Source organism: Heteronotia binoei, chromosome 3 (assembly GCF_032191835.1).
Source record: "Heteronotia binoei isolate CCM8104 ecotype False Entrance Well chromosome 3, APGP_CSIRO_Hbin_v1, whole genome shotgun sequence".
Lineage (NCBI taxonomy): Eukaryota > Metazoa > Chordata > Lepidosauria > Squamata > Gekkonidae > Heteronotia > Heteronotia binoei.
In genome coordinates, this window is record NC_083225.1 from 46,635,947 (window position 1) to 46,653,635 (window position 17,689).

General features: G+C 46.0%; 1 protein-coding gene across 1 annotated transcript in view; it reads right to left on the minus strand.

The window, feature by feature from the left end:
• The window catches only part of ANKRD10 (ankyrin repeat domain 10), a 41,655-nt gene extending 34,211 nt beyond the window's left edge, over nt 1–7,444 (minus strand). Inside the window, exon 1 of the mRNA XM_060233702.1 lies at nt 7,146–7,444. Coding sequence (XP_060089685.1) covers nt 7,146–7,346 — 201 coding nt within the window. The 5' untranslated portion in view covers nt 7,347–7,444. The remainder of the gene's footprint in view (nt 1–7,145) is intronic.
• Between the last annotated feature and the right edge of the window lie 10,245 nt (nt 7,445–17,689).

Genomic DNA, 17,689 nt, shown 5'->3' on the forward strand with positions numbered 1-17,689 from the left:
CATCACTTGGCTTCTGCCGGCTCAAGCCGGTCTGCTGATCAGGTCACTGTGACCTAGCCTGGTAGCTAGATCACCAGCTGTCATACTGTAGCTGTCAGACTGGGTTTATGTAGATTCTTGCTCCAACACACCTCCTAATCTATTTAAACCCAGTGCACCAAAACACTTTACACAGTTTACATACATGTCCACCAGCGACATTACAGTTCATATTTACGTAGCTCGGAACCCTTTCCGGAATTCGTTCAGGAACTCATCATGATTGTAAAACACATCATCGTGTTCCTGTTCAGCCAGCTCTTTCAGACGCTTGGCTTCAGCCTCCTTCTCCCTTGCCTCGCACTCTGCCACCCAGGCTTTCCATTTCTTAGCCTTTTCTTTTAACATTTCCTCAAATCCGGGTGGGTCTGGATTGACAGTCAGAGTGACATAGGGACACTTGTACCTAGCGGGACGTTGGCCTTTGGTGGACCTGGCAGACACCCGTGGCCCTGTGCTTGGACCAGCTTTGTCTTCTTCGGGTTGCTCTGTTCCCACCTCCTGGGCTGGTTGCTCTGCCCCTGTAATTGGGTGTTGAACCTCCTGACTCTCACACTTTACCTCCAGTTCCTGCATTTGAGGCTCTGCCTCCTGACTCTGCTCGTCAGGCTCTGTGCCAGCATTCGGCTCACCTTCTCCAGCCCCACTGGGTGCCACCTCCTGGGCTGGAGTTCTGGGCTGCGCTCCAACATCGTTATCGCTACTTGGCAGCAGGACAAATTGTTTCTGCAAGGAGTGCAACCTTGGCCAGCTGCTTTCTTCATTGAACTGGGCACTCTTACTAAGTGTTATCTTGCTTTTGCTATTGCAGAAACGATAACACCTGGCCCTTGGCTTGTAGCCCAGAAAAATTAGGCTCTCTGCCCGGACATCCCCCTCCCCGCTACTCGTGGAGTGGATGCCAACCCGAGCCCGTGACCCAAAGACTTTTAAAGAACTCAAATCTGGGGTCTTGTTCAACAGTAACCTGTAAGGCACATTTTTCACAGTATTACACCAAACCCTATTTTGCAAAAAAACAGCTGCATGTATGGTTTCTGCCCAATAGGTCATTGGCAGTTGTGCATCCTCTAACATGCAATACATCACATTCTGCAATACAGCCCCATGCCCATTTTCTCGGGGCGTTGCCGGGTTCGTCAGACGGTGGGCGATGCCCTTGTTCTCCAGCCAACGTTTCATCTGGTTAGATAAGAATTCCCCCCCTCTGTCGGTTTGTACAGCTAGGAGATTAACCCCTAATTGTCTCTCCACTGCTTTGACCCACTTGGTGAATGTCTTATACACCTCAGACTTATGCACCATGGTGAAAACCCACGCGTACCTCGTGTGGTCGTCGGTGGCCACCAAGCAGTATCTCCTCCCCGACAGACTCTTTGGCAATGGGCCAATAACGTCTAAATGGACTAGTTCCAGGGCTCGTGTGCTTTCCCTTGAGCTTTCTTTAGCAACAGCACACGCCTTGCTTTTGGTCTTCTTGCAGACCTGGCAATCCAAGTAACATTTGCAAGGATTTACTTTCAAACTAGGCACAAGCTCCAGGGTTTTCTTTAACGCCCTAAATCCGCAGTGCCCAAGTCTCCTATGGAGCAAATGTATACAATTATTGTGCACAGGCTCATTCGACACCTGAGCCACCTGGGCACAATCACTCTGGACCACATACAGTTTACCTTCCCTCTTTCCTGTCACAAGCAACTTTCCCCCACCTCCCAGGATTTTGCAGCAGGTTTTCTCAAATCTCACCTGGTATCCCTGGTCAAACAGTGTACTAACACTCAACAGGTTAGACTGCAGTGAGGGTACATACAACACATTTTGCAACATACAGTTCAGTGCAGGAAATTCCACATTGCCTGAGCAAACAGAATTGGCAGTGGTCCCATCAGCCAATCTCACATACTTATGCTCAGGACTGTCAATGTTTTTCAACAACTCCTTCTCGCAGCAGAGATGGCTCGTTGCCCCGGAGTCTAAAATCCAAGCAGACCCTGTGCTCTCTACTGCAGACGTGACCAGCCGGGTTGCTTCCTCACACGGGCTGGCGGTCCTCCGCTCTCGCCGCACACGCCCCCGCCTCTTCTCCCTCTCAGGGCAAGCTCGGAGCAGGTGCTGCGACGACCCGCATCCATAGCAGCGACGGACTGCAAACGCAGTCGGCTCCACTTCCTCCACCTTCGGACGCCTGCCAGCAGCAAAAGCTGGCTCATTCTTGGCTGTCTTCCCGGACACACCGATAACAGCACGCTGCCCGGCCGACACCCCCGGACAGCTCACGGCCGCAATTCTCTCTTGGAAGTCAAGCAGGTGGGCACAGACGTATTCCATGGTCAGGGTCGCTACGTCCACCGTCTCCAGAGAAGTTATCAGGGGAGTGTACTCAGGTGGCAACGACGACAGCAAAATGTACACTCTGTCGTCTGGAGCTACAGTCTTGCCTCTTGCCTCCAGCTCAACGAAACAGTCCGTTAGCCGTTTGATGTGATCTTTCACACACCCTCCAGCCGGCATAACGGTGCGGAACATCCTCCTTGTCAAGGCCATGAGGGAACCAGCAGTGGTGCTAACATGCACCGCACTCAACGCGTCCCAGGCCGCCTTGGGAGTGTCCTTCCCTCGCACATAAACCAGCTGGTCATCTCCTATAGATAGCACTATGTTGGCCAGTGCCTTATCCGATAACACAGTCTCGGCAGGAGATAAGTCAGCAGGGGGGTTACTCACGAACAGCCATTGCCCTTCACGCTTGAGGTAGTGTTGCATTCTCAGGCTCCACACCGCGTAGTTGGCTGAGGTGAGCTTCTCAACGGCTACTCCAAGCTGTTGCTGAGCCATCGTGCCGACTCCTCCTCACAGCTGGCTGCCGACGTCCCTCTGGCTCTCAAACGGAGAACGGTGGTGCTTCTGTGTCCTTCACCGGCGTTCCTCGCCTCCGGCTCTTTCCAAACTCACAGTCAGCTCAACTCTCAACTCTCTCCTCCGCGCAGCGGAACCGCCCTGGGCCCATAACCCTGTCGGAGCGGGAGTAGCAGAGTGAGGGAGATGACTTGCCCGACACAGGGCTTCAGGAAAGAAAATCAGGCAGACACGTGCAACTAGTGCCAAAAGGTGTATTAACATATATACACAACAAGTGCTCTCTTGTGCAGTCTATACAATATCACCTCCACAGACAAAGTGCTTCGCCTAACCACCATCTCACAGGGAGAGAGCTGTGTGATGCACACACAGATCATATATAGTCCAAGCAGCCAATCCTGGCCGTGCTGACTCAGCAGATTGCATCACTTGGCTTCTGCCGGCTCAAGCCGGTCTGCTGATCAGGTCACTGTGACCTAGCCTGGTAGCTAGATCACCAGCTGTCATACTGTAGCTGTCAGACTGGGTTTATGTAGATTCTTGCTCCAACAGTGAGCCGCCCTGAGAGGGCGGGATAAAAAATAAAATGTATTATTATTTACCCCATAAATTACAAGAGTGTTGTGAAGCACTGGTGCCTTATGTACAAAGGGACTTGCTAACTTTCTCAAAACAAACACCAGATGTTTCTCCTGGCCTTTGATAAAAGCCTGAATCAAAGTTTAATTCTATGTCTAATGGAAGAACAAGAAATTGACCAGCAGTCCATTTCTTGACTCCCCTCCACTACTTTACATCTGAAATACGGACTATGTGGTAGGTGAAGTTACACATGAAAAAAACAGAGGCACCCTAAAGAATTCCAGCATGAATTTTCACTAGTCAGAGCTCCCTTCTTCCAGTGCTTACTGGAAGGAAAATATTTTTGAGATGTGAGTCACAGAAGCAGGGAACAGGAGTTGAATGTTAAGAGGCTTGGAATGATTCCCTGTGTAAGGGACAGGAACAGATTTGTAGTTACACATAATGGATTATGAATAAGGTCAGAGGTTCCAGGTTCTCATGACATACAGTAATAACAGTGTAATGAAATGGGGAAAGTATTAAAATAATATCAGTAGAAGTTTCATTGTCACTAAATTATAACTTTCATTGACTCTTTGTAACATGTCATATCACATGTTACAAGGAGTCAATTAAAGTTATAGTTTAGTGACAATATACTCATAATTAAAATTAATAAACTGCATGATAACCCGGATCAGCTATGGAAATAATACTTAGGTACTATAAAAGTGCCACATGAACTCAAAGTTCTCAGATTTTCATTTTGAGTCTGACAATCCTAACATTAAGAAGAATTTACATATTCTAAAACATAAAACAAGTCATGTTTTTCCTCAGGGCTAAAAATATCACATACTGTGCATTTCCTCCTCCCTAACAACATCCTGGGTTTAATCTTTCTGACAAGCCTGTACAGAATGTCAGAACCCAGTACTTACAATCAGAAACACTACCAAGAGTGAAAGAAAAAAAAAAAACAGGCAATACAATAGCACACAAGTACAAGCCTGACATGCCAGCATCAGTTTATAAAGCTGTTTGCATTTGGTTGTACTGACAGCAGAATTCTATCTTTAACCTCTGACCAGTCTATCTGTGCATCCTATTAAATCATGAAAAACATCAAATGAATATTGTATGATGCTAAAGTTAAATAAATAGATTACGGCTCATCACGCACTGCAAATTCAGTTTCCTCATACATTACAAATTTGATTAGCTGCAGTGAATGCATAAGTCATCGTCAACAAAAACCACTCTTGTAATATTCTTTAAATGGAATATTATATTTACATCCTGGTTTTCCTGTAGTTAATTTATTTAATGTAAAGTAGCATATGCCTCTGAAACCTACTTCTTGGGCACTGACCAGAAACAGCTAAGAGTCTCTAAGAAAGGGCTTTAAGACCATGTCCTGGTGCAATTTTAACAAGCTTAGCGTTTCAATAAGCTTCCCATTCAAATCTGACTCTAGGATTATGTGGATGTAAAGTGATTTTTCTGTTAGTTGAAAAAGTGCCCCCCCAGGGGGCTCAAAGGCCAATGTCAGATAACATCATTACGTTACTGAAAAAACATAATTTTAGATTACGGAGTTAATAAAATCCAAGTGGTTTATTTCTAAGCCCTTGTAAGGAAGAAACAGTGTTTATGTAAAAAAGAGTATGTATAATAAAAGCAAGCCTTCAAAAATAGACCCCCCAATTAAAATTGTAAGCAAAAATACTGCTTAAAACTACTCTATTCCTTTGAAACACAAATATTTTACCAACACAGCAGATTCAGTGTGGTTTTACACAAAAATGCAACAAAACAATACAACACTTGATACTTGCCAAGGAAACAAATAGTTGAGATATGGTAAGAGTCCTGATTAAATTAACTTCCATCTACTATCAGAAAGAGCTTTATTGTTGCCAAACACATGCCCAGACCTGCCTGCCATCGGAACAAACATTTATGTCTTTCCAAGACTCTGAAGAACACTGTTGAAGCAGATTTATCTGCTGTTGTAGCAACAGATAAATCAGAACAAGGGAAAACAGTCCCCAGGCGTTCAAAAGCCTGATTACACACACAGGTGGCTCTTAGGGAACTCAAAGCAGCCCTGATAAAAGTTTGAAGGGAAAAGGGACACACCACTGGTGTAATCTAGAGGCTACACCCAACCTTAAACAATGTAAGGTGCTGATGGACTAAAACAGCAGGTCAGACATAGTGCTCTTTACTCTTCACAGGACATCTACATATTTCAAAAGTTTTGGGCTGAAATTTATGGATTTGTTTGTGTTAAAACTTCCTAGGCTTAGGGTGGCTGAACTATATTACCCTTTCAGAAGAGGAAAGGAACAGGGGCAGTTATGATCGAGAGATCAGTATTATTTAGTACTTCTGTGCCTCAACCTGCAAAATGGGAGGAACACACAAAATTCATGTAGGAAAGTCCATTCAAAGACCAGAAGGCACAGAAAAACCTACTTTTCAATCTACCAAGAAACAGCCAAGTCTCCCCAGATATTAGAACATTGCAGCATGAACAACACTCCCTTAGGAACTAAAAAGGACCTGCCATTAAACATTTAATAGGAAGTGCGCGGCAACAACCTTAAATTAAAAAGGACACCTGCTTTTTTGAACGGTGGGGTTAGGAAGTCTTCTGCAAATAATACTGAGGCTGAAGCCACAGAAGAGGAGAGGAGAAGCGGGGTGGGCTGGGACATTAGTAAACCTCGGAAAGCTCTTCTTGTTCCTGGTTGAAAGAAAGTAGCCTATAACATTTACACAGCAAAACTACTGGCCTTCATCCTAACAAATCAAGTAGGGTCGGAAAAATGGGAATCAGACCAGAAAACCAAAGCCCCGGGACCAATGTCATTGACACCCCCCACCCGGATTGTACCCAACCCATCTACACCTATACACTACGGAAAGGCAATCAACAGATTTAGGCGACCGAGGCCTTCTTGCGGTCCTCAAAATCCCCACGTCTGAACTGCGCGTGAGTTCTAAAACATTTCGACAGCGAGCAGCCAGTGCGTTGCAGCTCAGAATAGGCTTTGGGGGTAGAGGCGGAAAGCCTGCTATAGCAAACGCAAATAAACAAAAACCACTAGCAGACTGCCTTGAGGCGTGTAAGCTTTTTTTTTTGGCCTACAGCCCATTTCATCGGAGGAAGGGGGGCCCCTAGTCCACGACAGTTTAGGCATCAACAATGCCGCTCGCCTTTGCAGCGTCACGAGACTTTTAAAAAAATTATTATTTAGGGTTCAAAATTGTAAGTTTCGATATGAACAAGGGCAGGCGGTGGTAGGCAGTCTGGAGACCGCCACCAGCGCCATCGCCACCCCTCTTGAGGGCACACTTTCTATCCTTCCGGAGTCGTCGTCCCCCACCCCCGCGACAAGGAAGGCTTCCCAACGGAGGAAAAGCGAGACGCATAAAAGAGAATGGCTGCTTCCTTCCCGCCCCCTCTTGGCCAAGACCCCGCTGAGGAGAACAAGGCGGGAGAAACGCTCTAAAATGGCGGCCGCAGCGGCGCGCGCGCTGCTCTCCACGAACGCCTTGAGGCAGAGCGCCAGAGGCTGGCCGGCCTCGCAGCCCGCCAAAACCCGGCCATCCAGCCCCTCTCGATCTGCCTTGCCCAGCGCCGCACCGGCTCCTTTCAGCCCCTCTCGATCTACCTTTCCGAAATGCGCGGCCCAGTGGATGGGCGTCCACCCGTAGAAAGAGTCCTCGGCTGCCAAGTCTTCGCGGGGCGCGCTCTGAAGCAGAGCGCACAAAGCCGGCAAGTCGCCGTCGCGACACGCGCGGTGCAGCGGGAAGCGCAAGGTCAGCAGCTCCTCGCTCGAGAAGCCCGCCTCCGGCCCGGATCCCAGCGACATGGCGGCAGAGCTCTCCCGAGGATGGCGCTCGGGCAGCGGGCTCCGTCCAACCGAGCGGCGACGGCGTGAAAGAGGCAGCCGAGCTCCGAGCCACCGACTGCCACCACAGCGCCGCAACTGCCGAGCACAAAGGAAGGCAGGCGGGCGGCTTCAAGCGGGCTCCACCCCTCGCAAAGGCGGAGCGACGAAGCGCAGTCCCCGGTCGGGGCGGCCTGCGCGGCTCTATTGGCCACCGAGGTGAAGCCCGAAGCTGCTGCGACCCGCCAATGCCGGACAGAGGCGAGCTTTAGCGCTGCCAGTGATATTAAACCCAGAGAGGGAGTTGTGCGAGTGTGTTGCTGCTGCTGTGACTTTCGTGGGCCCCTCCCACCACAGCAGTATCAATATTGAAAATTATTTTTATATACCTTAAAAAAAAAACCTTCAACATGTTCAGAGCCAGTTTGGTGGAGTGTGCGGAGTCTTATCTGGGAGAACCCGGTTTGATTCCCCACTTCTCCACTTGCAGCTGCTGGAATGGCCTTGGGTCAGCCTTAGCTTTCCTAGGAGTTGTCCTCGAAAGGGCAGCTTCTGTGAGAGCTCTCTCAGCCCCACCTACCTCACAGGGTGTCTGTTGTGAGGGGGGGGGAAGGTCAAGGAGATTTTGACAGCTCTGAGATTCAGAGTATAGGGTGGGATATAAATCCAATATCTTCTTCTTTACCTGCCGTTTTGGGCAAAATTTAATAGATTTTTGCAGGCCCTAAAATTTTATTTTATTCTGATATGAAAGGAAAAGTGAAACACCTTTAACTCTAAAAGTTAAATCCCCTCCCTTTCTGGTTTTAAAAGAAGTTAAAACATTTTTGTGGGCCCTTCAAAGTATTGTGGGCTCTAGATGCTGAGTCTACGGTACCCAATAAATAAGTTGGCCTTGGTTGCAGTGACAAATAAAGTAGGAGTTGGGCACTCTCATAGCTGGCAAGATCTTCGGCCAGGGTCTGTCTTTAAGAAATAGGGCTCATGTTTCTGGAAAGTGAAGCAGGAGCCTTGTGGCACCTGAAACATTTATCAAGGTTGCTGCGTAGGTTTAATATAGAACAGAACTCACTTATTCAGGGCTGGCCCTAGACTATCTGGCACTCTAGGCAGAGCTAACTTCCGCCCCCCCCCTACTGTACTGATAACATAATCGAGTCATGTGGGGGGCACCCAATTTGGCGGCACCCTAGACAATCATCTAGTTTGCCTAGCTGCAGGGCTGGCCCTGCACTTATCATTGTACCTACAATTCCTGCAATCTTGAGGCTCTGCTTATTGCACAAATGCTGAAATTAACACTGTTTGTCTTTAAAGTGCCACAAAGGCTCCTGTTTATTCTTAATACCAAAGGAATCATTTCGGTATGTTAAAACAACCATGGGTAGAGCAGCTCAAGTCATCTCACCACCCCAAAGACTCTCCATTCATGCCATGCGAGATGGTCATTTAGGCATCTGTGGATCTATATTCCTTTCCCCATTCCAAAAATGTTTCTTTTTGTTACCCTGGCATGGGCACTTGTGGCTAACAGAGACATACCAATTACAAACACAATTTCTCCATTGTGCCAAATAAATACAGTTCTATATCTTCAGTCTCCCATTAATAATTCTCAGATTGTTTTATTGTTGGTCTTAAAGATGCGACAGGGCTCCAATTTTTATAAAGTCTTTGAGGCAAGGTGATGACCTTAATAATAACCTACAGTGATTGGGATACAAAAAGCTACTTTAGGTACTCTCAGGGGTTCGGGCATGTCCTGTAGGATTTTAAGCTCCCCCCCCCCCTCCAAAGACACCTCCAGTTTTGTCATCAATTGCTTCTTTTGAATGGTCCATTGGTTTTAAATGCAATTTGCTGTGTGCTGCTATCAGTGAAGCACAAAGCTAAAAGTCCCTTGTGCAGTGCATTTAACCAGGGGTTTGGTTATTTGGATCTTTCTGAAATTATGTGTGCAAAGTACTATTGGGTTCTTACCAAAGCCATCCTGCAAAATTACGCCATGCTGCAAAATCATTAAATTGATGTAGTGAATGTAAAAGATACATCGTGCAGTTCATTCTGGGGTTTGTAATGAGGCTTGTTTGTATACACACATAAGTCTTTAAGTTTTATGTCTGCCTGAGCAAAAGCCAAGATGCTCATGGTTCCACCAGCTGGGTCTTTCCATCAAGACTCTCCAGATAAATTTGGAAAAGCTGCCCAAGTCCCACTGTAATGGAAAAGTTTCAGGTCACTGATAGTTCTAGTGCTGGGACTGCAGTGGTAAAAAGATCTGTAATTTTCCACTGGGGAGTTCCTAATATTGGATGACTCAACTGTTTATCCTTGCATTCAACCAAACATAAAAAAAAAAAACACCCTCTGTTTGCTGTTCTATATCAGAGAATCTTGGGCTTAGTTTTCCAACAGGGTTTACTTCTGCTTTCATAAAACTCCAATCTGGAATAGAAAAAAGGAAAGAGTGCCACTAACTCTACCATAGACACAGCAACTTCATAGGTATATGGGATTAAGTACAACTTGCAGGAAAATCTGAACATAGGGCTTTCCTTGTTTTGGTAGAAAGGTATCAGAGACTGTCATGCGGACAGATGTACACACGTTGCACATCAAGACAAGCGCACTTCATATGTATACAAAATTGTGTTTGCAGTGCTAAGCACCATTAAATTTAAAGGGGAGACCACCTGCATCTCTGAGCACACACATGCTGGGGAGATTGCAGTTCAACAGCAGTTTCTACAAACGTGCTCAATGTTCCTGCATATGTGACAGGGTTGCCAACAACAGTTTTGGAAATTCCTGGATTTTTGGAGGTGGAGCCTGGGAAGGGAAGGGGAGAAGAGAGGCCTTAGTAGGATATAATGCTGTAGAGTGCGCTCTCCACTCTGAAGGGGAACTAATCTCTGTAATCTGGAGATCAGTTGTAATTCTGGGAGATATCCAGGCCCCTACCCGGAGGTTGGCAACCTTAAAATTGTGTGAAGACATACATGTTATCCCCTTTTATATTCTGTAGTACATGTATTGGATACATTGTGAGATAGCCCTTGAGTCTATTTTAAAAAGAAAAAAAATGTTTGCTCCGTTTCTCCTGAAGAAAAATTATAGAAATAATTCAGTTGTTGGCATGTCTACAACCTACATATGGATACATGGAGATCAAAGGAAAAGTGAGTGTGTACTGTGAGTGTCTTTGGTCAAAAAAACCCTATAGTATCCAGTCTTTAAGGCAGAGGCTGCAAAAAAAGACAAATCTTTTGGAAGACTAAACAAAACAGAAGCTCTACATACCAAAGATTTCCCTAAAGGGGCGGACAGGTTAGGCAATCTGTCTCCTGATCAAGTCACAGTAGACAGTAGGCACTGGAGCTGAACAACAAAATTATGTTTCCCTCAGCAAGTGTCCTGACCTATACCACCCTAAGGAAGATCTGAGATCTACAGCGTTATATTTGTCTACCACTGCTATTGTTTTTGGGACTGCTTAGACAACCAGAATTACAGGTATTGCTGCTGCCATTTGCACATAGATCATTGACCATATGATGAAGGGCCTGTTTAGCAGGTTTATGTTAATTCATGGCTTGCCTGGGGGAAATTGAAGGACCTGTACAAGGTGCATGCATGCATACACATGTAAATATTAGAGATGGACTTATTTCTTAGGACACTTACAGATTAAAGGTTTCCAGTGTATTGCGTGATGCTTGCCTAGCACCTGAAAGCCACATGGAGACTAATATTTGAGTCCAGTGGCACCTTTAAGACAAACAAAGTTTTATTTAAGGTATAAGCTTTCAGGGCAATGATGACACTCGAGCTGGCATCTGAGCCTGTAGCTGGCCCCTCTAGTGCTTCTGAGCCTGTAGCCGGTCCCTCTAGTGCTTCTGTGGTTGACAGCTTGTCACCAGCATTCCCCTGCACCTGACCCAGCAGCAGAGGAAGAGGAAGAGACACAGATGCAAGCAGGGAGCCCACCTGACTCACCTCCAGAGGTAGCGCGGTTGAGGGAGCAATCATGCTGAGACTTAGAGCGAGGAAGGCGATCACGGAGTCCTGAGTTCTAGCAGGAACAGGCCAGTAGCTATGGGGGGGCAGGCACTCTATTTGACCCCCCTTCCCTCTGTAGGGCTGCTCCATTGGACCTGAGGAAAAGGGAGGGAAAGAAAGCGCACAACAGAGAGCAACAACAGCAAGAGAGAGAGAGGAGAGAGCAACAGCAAGGGGGAGAGTGAGAGAGAGTGTGGGACAGCGAGGGAGGGGAAGAGAGAGAGAGCAACTGTGTGTGTGAGAGAGAGAGCCTGGGGCTGGATCAGAAATGCACAGTCCACAGGAGAGAAGACACACTGTAAAATAACCCCGCGCACCACCCCCTCACCCCATTTTTTATTTATTAAGGTGTCAAGCACACCATGGGAACTCTCCCCCTCCCTCCTTTCATTTTTACCCATCCTTCCTAGTGCCTCCGATCATCTCCTTCCTTGTACGTTTATGGAGACCTTGATCTGAACTGAACCCACTTTTTAAAAAACAATCAACCCAAGTGTTTTACTACAGGTGAGAGAGAGCTGGGGCCAGGAGGGCTGGCTGCAGGAGGGAAGAAGCAACCAAGCCCCGCAGCCCTCCCAACAATCTTTTTTATCTCCTAGGCCCCTCTACCCACAATTTTCTGGCTAAGGGGCTGAGCAGGAGCTTCCCCGCATGTTAATTGGAGCACTACTGGAGGCCCATTTACTGCTCAGGGCTGGGCTCTCCATGGAAGCAACAACAATAATAAAATGTTTATTTATACCCTGCCCTCCCCGCCGAAGCAGGCTCAGGGCGGCTCACAAGACATTGTACTTTGTACCATGATACAACAATAAAATTCAAAGCAATAACAATTAAAATATAATCACATATAAAACAGCATTTAAGTTAAATAATTTAAAACCACAATATAACTTAATATGGTGCTACAGTCACTTTTGGCATGATGCGCATCCACCACAGCCCTTGCTTGCATTCTTGTTTGTACCTTTCGGTGTTCTGACTTCCGGCTCCAGATGACCTCCAAGGCCGGCACATAAGAGTTGGCAAGGTAGGTGGCTGCCTAGGGTACCACCTCACCACGGGGGTGGAGACAGGCGCCCCCTCCCTGCAGGCCAAGTGAGAACGCTTGACCCTCCCCTTGCCCAGCCCTCTCCCCTGCTTCAGAGGGAGCAGGCTGGGCAGTGGCCTCCTGCGTCCTTCTTCCTTCACTCCGATTGCTCAGAGCAAAGAAAGAAGGCTGCAGCCCCTGCCCAGCCTGCTGCCTCTGAAGTGGGAGAGGACTGGGCAATGGGCGAGTGATCAGAGCCGAGAAAGAACACTTGTGCAAAGTGTGCCATTGTGATGATGTCACTTCCGGGTGACATCATTGTGCCATGACTGGGGGGCAGAGGGTGAGGTTTGGCCTGGGGTGGCAGAACACCTAGCACCAGGGCTGCACATCTTTCCCATCCTGTTCCCGTATCCACCCCATCCTTAGGTGTCTCAGCCATGACTCAAAAAGCTACCACTTCTGAAGTGGTAGCAAATTTTAGCACCGTACACCCTCCGCATTTCCAGCATATGAACACAGAAGCATGCAAGCAAGGCAGATTGGTGGTGTGAACCTGCCAATCCACTCTAGGCACTCACTGGAATTCTTTTTTTTTTTTTAATTGCCCAGAGTACATGAGTGCATATGAGCATGACCACTAAAAATGTATGGAAAAAAAGAAATGCAAACCGTGCCAAAGGGATTGTGCACAACAACCGTCTGACCATGCCGAGGCTCCTCCCACACGGGAAATGGGCGACTCTCACAGGAGTCTCTGATAGGGATTCCGCCACTCCATTTTGACCATAATTCAGATGATTGGCACAGCCTGAGACCACAATTCAAACAATTGGTACAGCTTCAGATAATTGGCACAGCCTCAGATAACTGGCACATTTTAGGACCATAATCCAGACAATTGGCACAGTTTAAGCACCTAGATAATAAGGTATGGGGGAAGTGAAAATTTCAGAGGACACCCATTAGATCAATTAAAAGCCTGGTGGAAGAGCTCCATCTTACAGGCCCTGCAAATTTAGATAAGTCCCGCAGGGCCCAGATCTCCAGCTGGAGCTCATTCCACCAGCTACAGGCCTGGACTGAAAAGGCCCTGGCCCTCATTGAGGCCAATCGGGTGTACTTTAGCTAAATAACTTTAGTGAGTAGTAACCTGAAGAGCCCCTTGGCGCAGAGTGGTGAAGCTGCAGTACTGCAGTCCAAGCTCTCTGCTCACGACCTGAGTTCTATCCCGGCAGAAGCTGGGCTCAGATAGCCGGCTTGAGGTTGACTCAGCCTTCCATCCTTCCGAGGTCAGTAAAATGAGTACCTAGGTTGCTGGGGGGAAAGTGTTGATGACTGGGGAAGGCAATGGCAAACCACCCTGTAAAGAGTCTGCCGTGAAAATATCATGATGCGACAGTCACCCCAGAGTCGGAAACAACTGGTGCTTACACAGGGACTACCTTTACCTTTTTAACCTGAAGCAGAAAGCCAGTTAACTCTTTTTAGAGCAGTAGGTAGAATTTTTGGCCACTTGCCATGTTAGCTGGCACAATATAGAAGTAATGGAGATTTTCTTCCCCCTCCATTTACTGTAGCTATAATGGTAGGGTAGAGGTGTAAGGGGATAAATAAAGGGTTTGGCAAGATTTCTTAGCACCTTTCAAACCCTCCCCCCTCTTTCTTATAGATCCTGGTGAGTAGGTAGCTGTGTTGGTCTGAAGCAGTAGAACAGATTTTGAGTCCAGCGCACCTTTAAGACCAACAAAAGTTTGTTCAAGGTATGAGCTTTCATATGTACACACACTTCTTCAGATACAGACTCAAAATCTGTCCCCCCCCCCCCTTTCTTTGTGGCATGGGCACTGCTATAGCATAGCTCTGTCCCACACGACTTGAGTAATGTTAAACCAATGAGGTAATATGAGCCTGGTTGTGGCTTCTCCCACGTGGTTTGGGATGTCTCATGTTATCTGAGCAGTGTGGGAAGGAGCCTAACTGCTGCATCTTCTATGTCCCAAAGCTAACATAAGAAGGGAGCCTAAGAACTAACAGCTGTCTTCTCTTCCTGTTCTGCAACAGCTGTTGGGGTCTTTTTGAAGCAGTTGTGTGTGTGATTTTGGGACACTAGATATTTATCAGTGTGTGCGTCTGATAATTAACCATCAGTTCTGTAGTTTTAAAATAGATGCACAACCCTCAACATCAGAACCAATAAAAAGAATTTTGCATAGTGATTTTTATACATTTCAGATAGCAGATTGAATATATGGAGTAGTATGAAGCATATTACATTCTGCCTTTGCTGATGACGGTGGAAGTTTTGCATTGCTTTTAACTGCATTATATTAGAGATGTCTGGCTGTACTCAACCAGAGCCAGAGCATTTTCTACCCTGGCTCCAACCTGGTGGAACTCTTTGTTGAACAACATCCATGCTCTGAAGGACCTGATGCAGTTCCACAAGGCCTGTAAGGCAGAGTTGTTTCACCAGGCATTTGGTTGATGATAGCAACAGCATCATCATCAATCCACCCACCACCACCACCGCCCATCATCCCCCACCACACCACACAGACCCCATCACCCACCTATTCTCCTCATCACCATCCACCCACCCTCATCATCCACCCATCATCTCCATCTCCTCATCACATCATTATCCACCCATCATCCCCCATCCATCCAGCACACCCCATCGTCCCCCATCCCCCAGTATTGCCCATCATCACCCATCATCCCATAATCCATCATCCCCTATCCCCACCCATCATTCCCCATCATCCATCCCCCATCATCCCCCATCAGTCATTGTCACCATCCCCCATCATCATCATTCCCTCTCACCCATCAATCATCATCAACACCCATCATCATCACCCATCAATCATCATCGTCTGCACGCCCACACCCCTTACTTCCTTGTGAGACAGTGGCACTATTAGAACATTTAGTGCCATCTTTAGGTTATTTACTGTGTTGCTAATTTTATCTGTTTTTTTATTGATGTATTTTAATGGTGTATCAATGTATTGTGTTGTACACTGCTCTGAGTACTATCCTGCAGGGGACTGCAGTTCTAAATCAAATTTAATAAATAAATTAAATTAATAAATGCTGTTTGTACAAACGTATGTTGAAGAGCTTGGATTTATGCCAGGGATCTCCAGTGGGCTGCATGTGTTTATGTGGGAGCACACATTTCAGTCCAGAACACCAGCTGTGAATTTAACTGCCCTGGTACTGCAGATTTAAGGTTAATGCCTATAGTATGGGTATGTGTTGTTATTCTTTTTGTAGCCACAGCTGCTTGAATTCCGTTTGTATTTGCCTAATTGTGGGCCTGCTTCCACCCATGTGAGTTGCTGTTATGTTTTAGTTAGCAACCACACAGGCTATATACCTCCCATGGACCTTCAAATCAGTGTGCTTAAGATGGAAGTAGGCTTAAATTATAATGTCTTCTAGTTGCACTAGTTTTTCAGCCATTCTTTCACAGCAATACAGATTTTTTTTTTTTAGCAGGTCAGATCTTAACAATCAGCTAGTCAAGCTTGCTTCAGCTGTCTCCAGGCTTGCTGGCTGCAAAATTAAGCTCAGTTAGTTCCAGTAAATGTTTTCTTCATGGAATTCTGTACTGCAGTTTCCTTTTTCATGATGGAAAGGAAAGATTCACTGGGTATTACTTTATAAAGTTTTAATACTTGCATAAATCTCCCTTGTAAAATTATGATGACTCTGTGCTTTCCTCTTGCAGACTGACATCTCTTTTAGTTATCTTACTGAAGAACTCAGTGAGCCCAGAAGTGTCATTTAATATATGTTTTTAATTGCAAGACTGCTTAGAGGGAAGCCAAGACAGGGTTTCTTTAGTGCTCTCTTAGAACAATTATGTTCCACATGACTTTCTGGGCAACCTTTCCTTACCCCCCACCCCTGCTGTCTCTCTACCACCGCATTTCTATACTTCTTGTGATTTTCCATTGCTGCTCATTTTCTTGAGACCCAGCTAAAGATACACCTCCATTAAAAGTCTTCTTCCAACTACAGAATAAATATTTAATGTTGAAGTACAACTGTTTCTTCTCTTCTGTTTATGATTCAGAGCATTGTAATGACTCTGTACATTGGAATAAAAGTATTAGTGATCAATAATAGGAATGATGTGATACTGAAACTGAATCCTTTGTACCTTACAAACTCAAGGTTTTCTAAATGAATCAATCTTCTGATCCATGTGAAAAAGCACTATACATTATTTTGCTAATAAGGGAGTTATTATGTCATTTTTGCTAGCATTTTATGTATATGCACAACTGTTGTCTTGCGGGCTTAGCTAGTAGTCTTTTGTGATTCATTTTACCCTTGTATGCTGTTGTCTGCTGTGAATGGCAGAGCTTACAAAGAGAGTGAATTCATTTGGTTGCTTCTACTTGCATTTAAATGTTATGCAAGGCTGAATTCACATGTGCCACTTAAAGTGCATTTGAGTCCTTCATCCGCTGTGGGTATTCTTATATGGAAAAACAGTTTTAAAAGTGCAAATATTAGGTTTTTGATGGGTGAAAAAAAAATTAATGTGTGCTTATATTGTGTTTCAGAATTGATTGAAGGCCATGCAGGAGGTGATTTACAAGCACATTTCAATTTTCCTGATCTTTACAATACATGTGGTGATTGTAGATGTGGGTTGCATGTATGCTGGGGAGATAAAGCACCGCCTCCCCCCACCCCCTCACCATAAATCTAAGTGGAAACTGTTTTCAAAGAAGGGAGAGATGATTTTTGTTCATAGGACACATGCTCAGAGATTTATTTATTTACTTCATTGTATTTATTCATTTATTTATTTACTTCATTGTAGCTTGGCTTTCTTGCTGAGCCTAGGGGTAGATTTAAAAATATCAAAAACAATCTCATCAAACCTATGGGCATGGCTGCCTGTCCTATGAAGTGGGGTAGGGCATTGGCTTCAGGTGGATTATTCTAGATGGTGGCAGAATTTGGCACCGCTGCCTCCCATTGCAGCCATCGCCTCTGCATGCAGATGCCAGTGCAGCTAAGGCTCCTCTGTCCTTGTTCCTCAGGCACCTTTAAAGACAGCACACCAATCCATGTGTGCCCAATGGAGCATTCATCAGGCATGTGTGGCTTGCTGCTTTCTCCATGTGACAGCCTGAAGCAGCACAGCTGTTGAGCAGTCACTGGACACAGGGACATTTTATTTGCCTTTTGCTGACCAATGGGTTTTTTG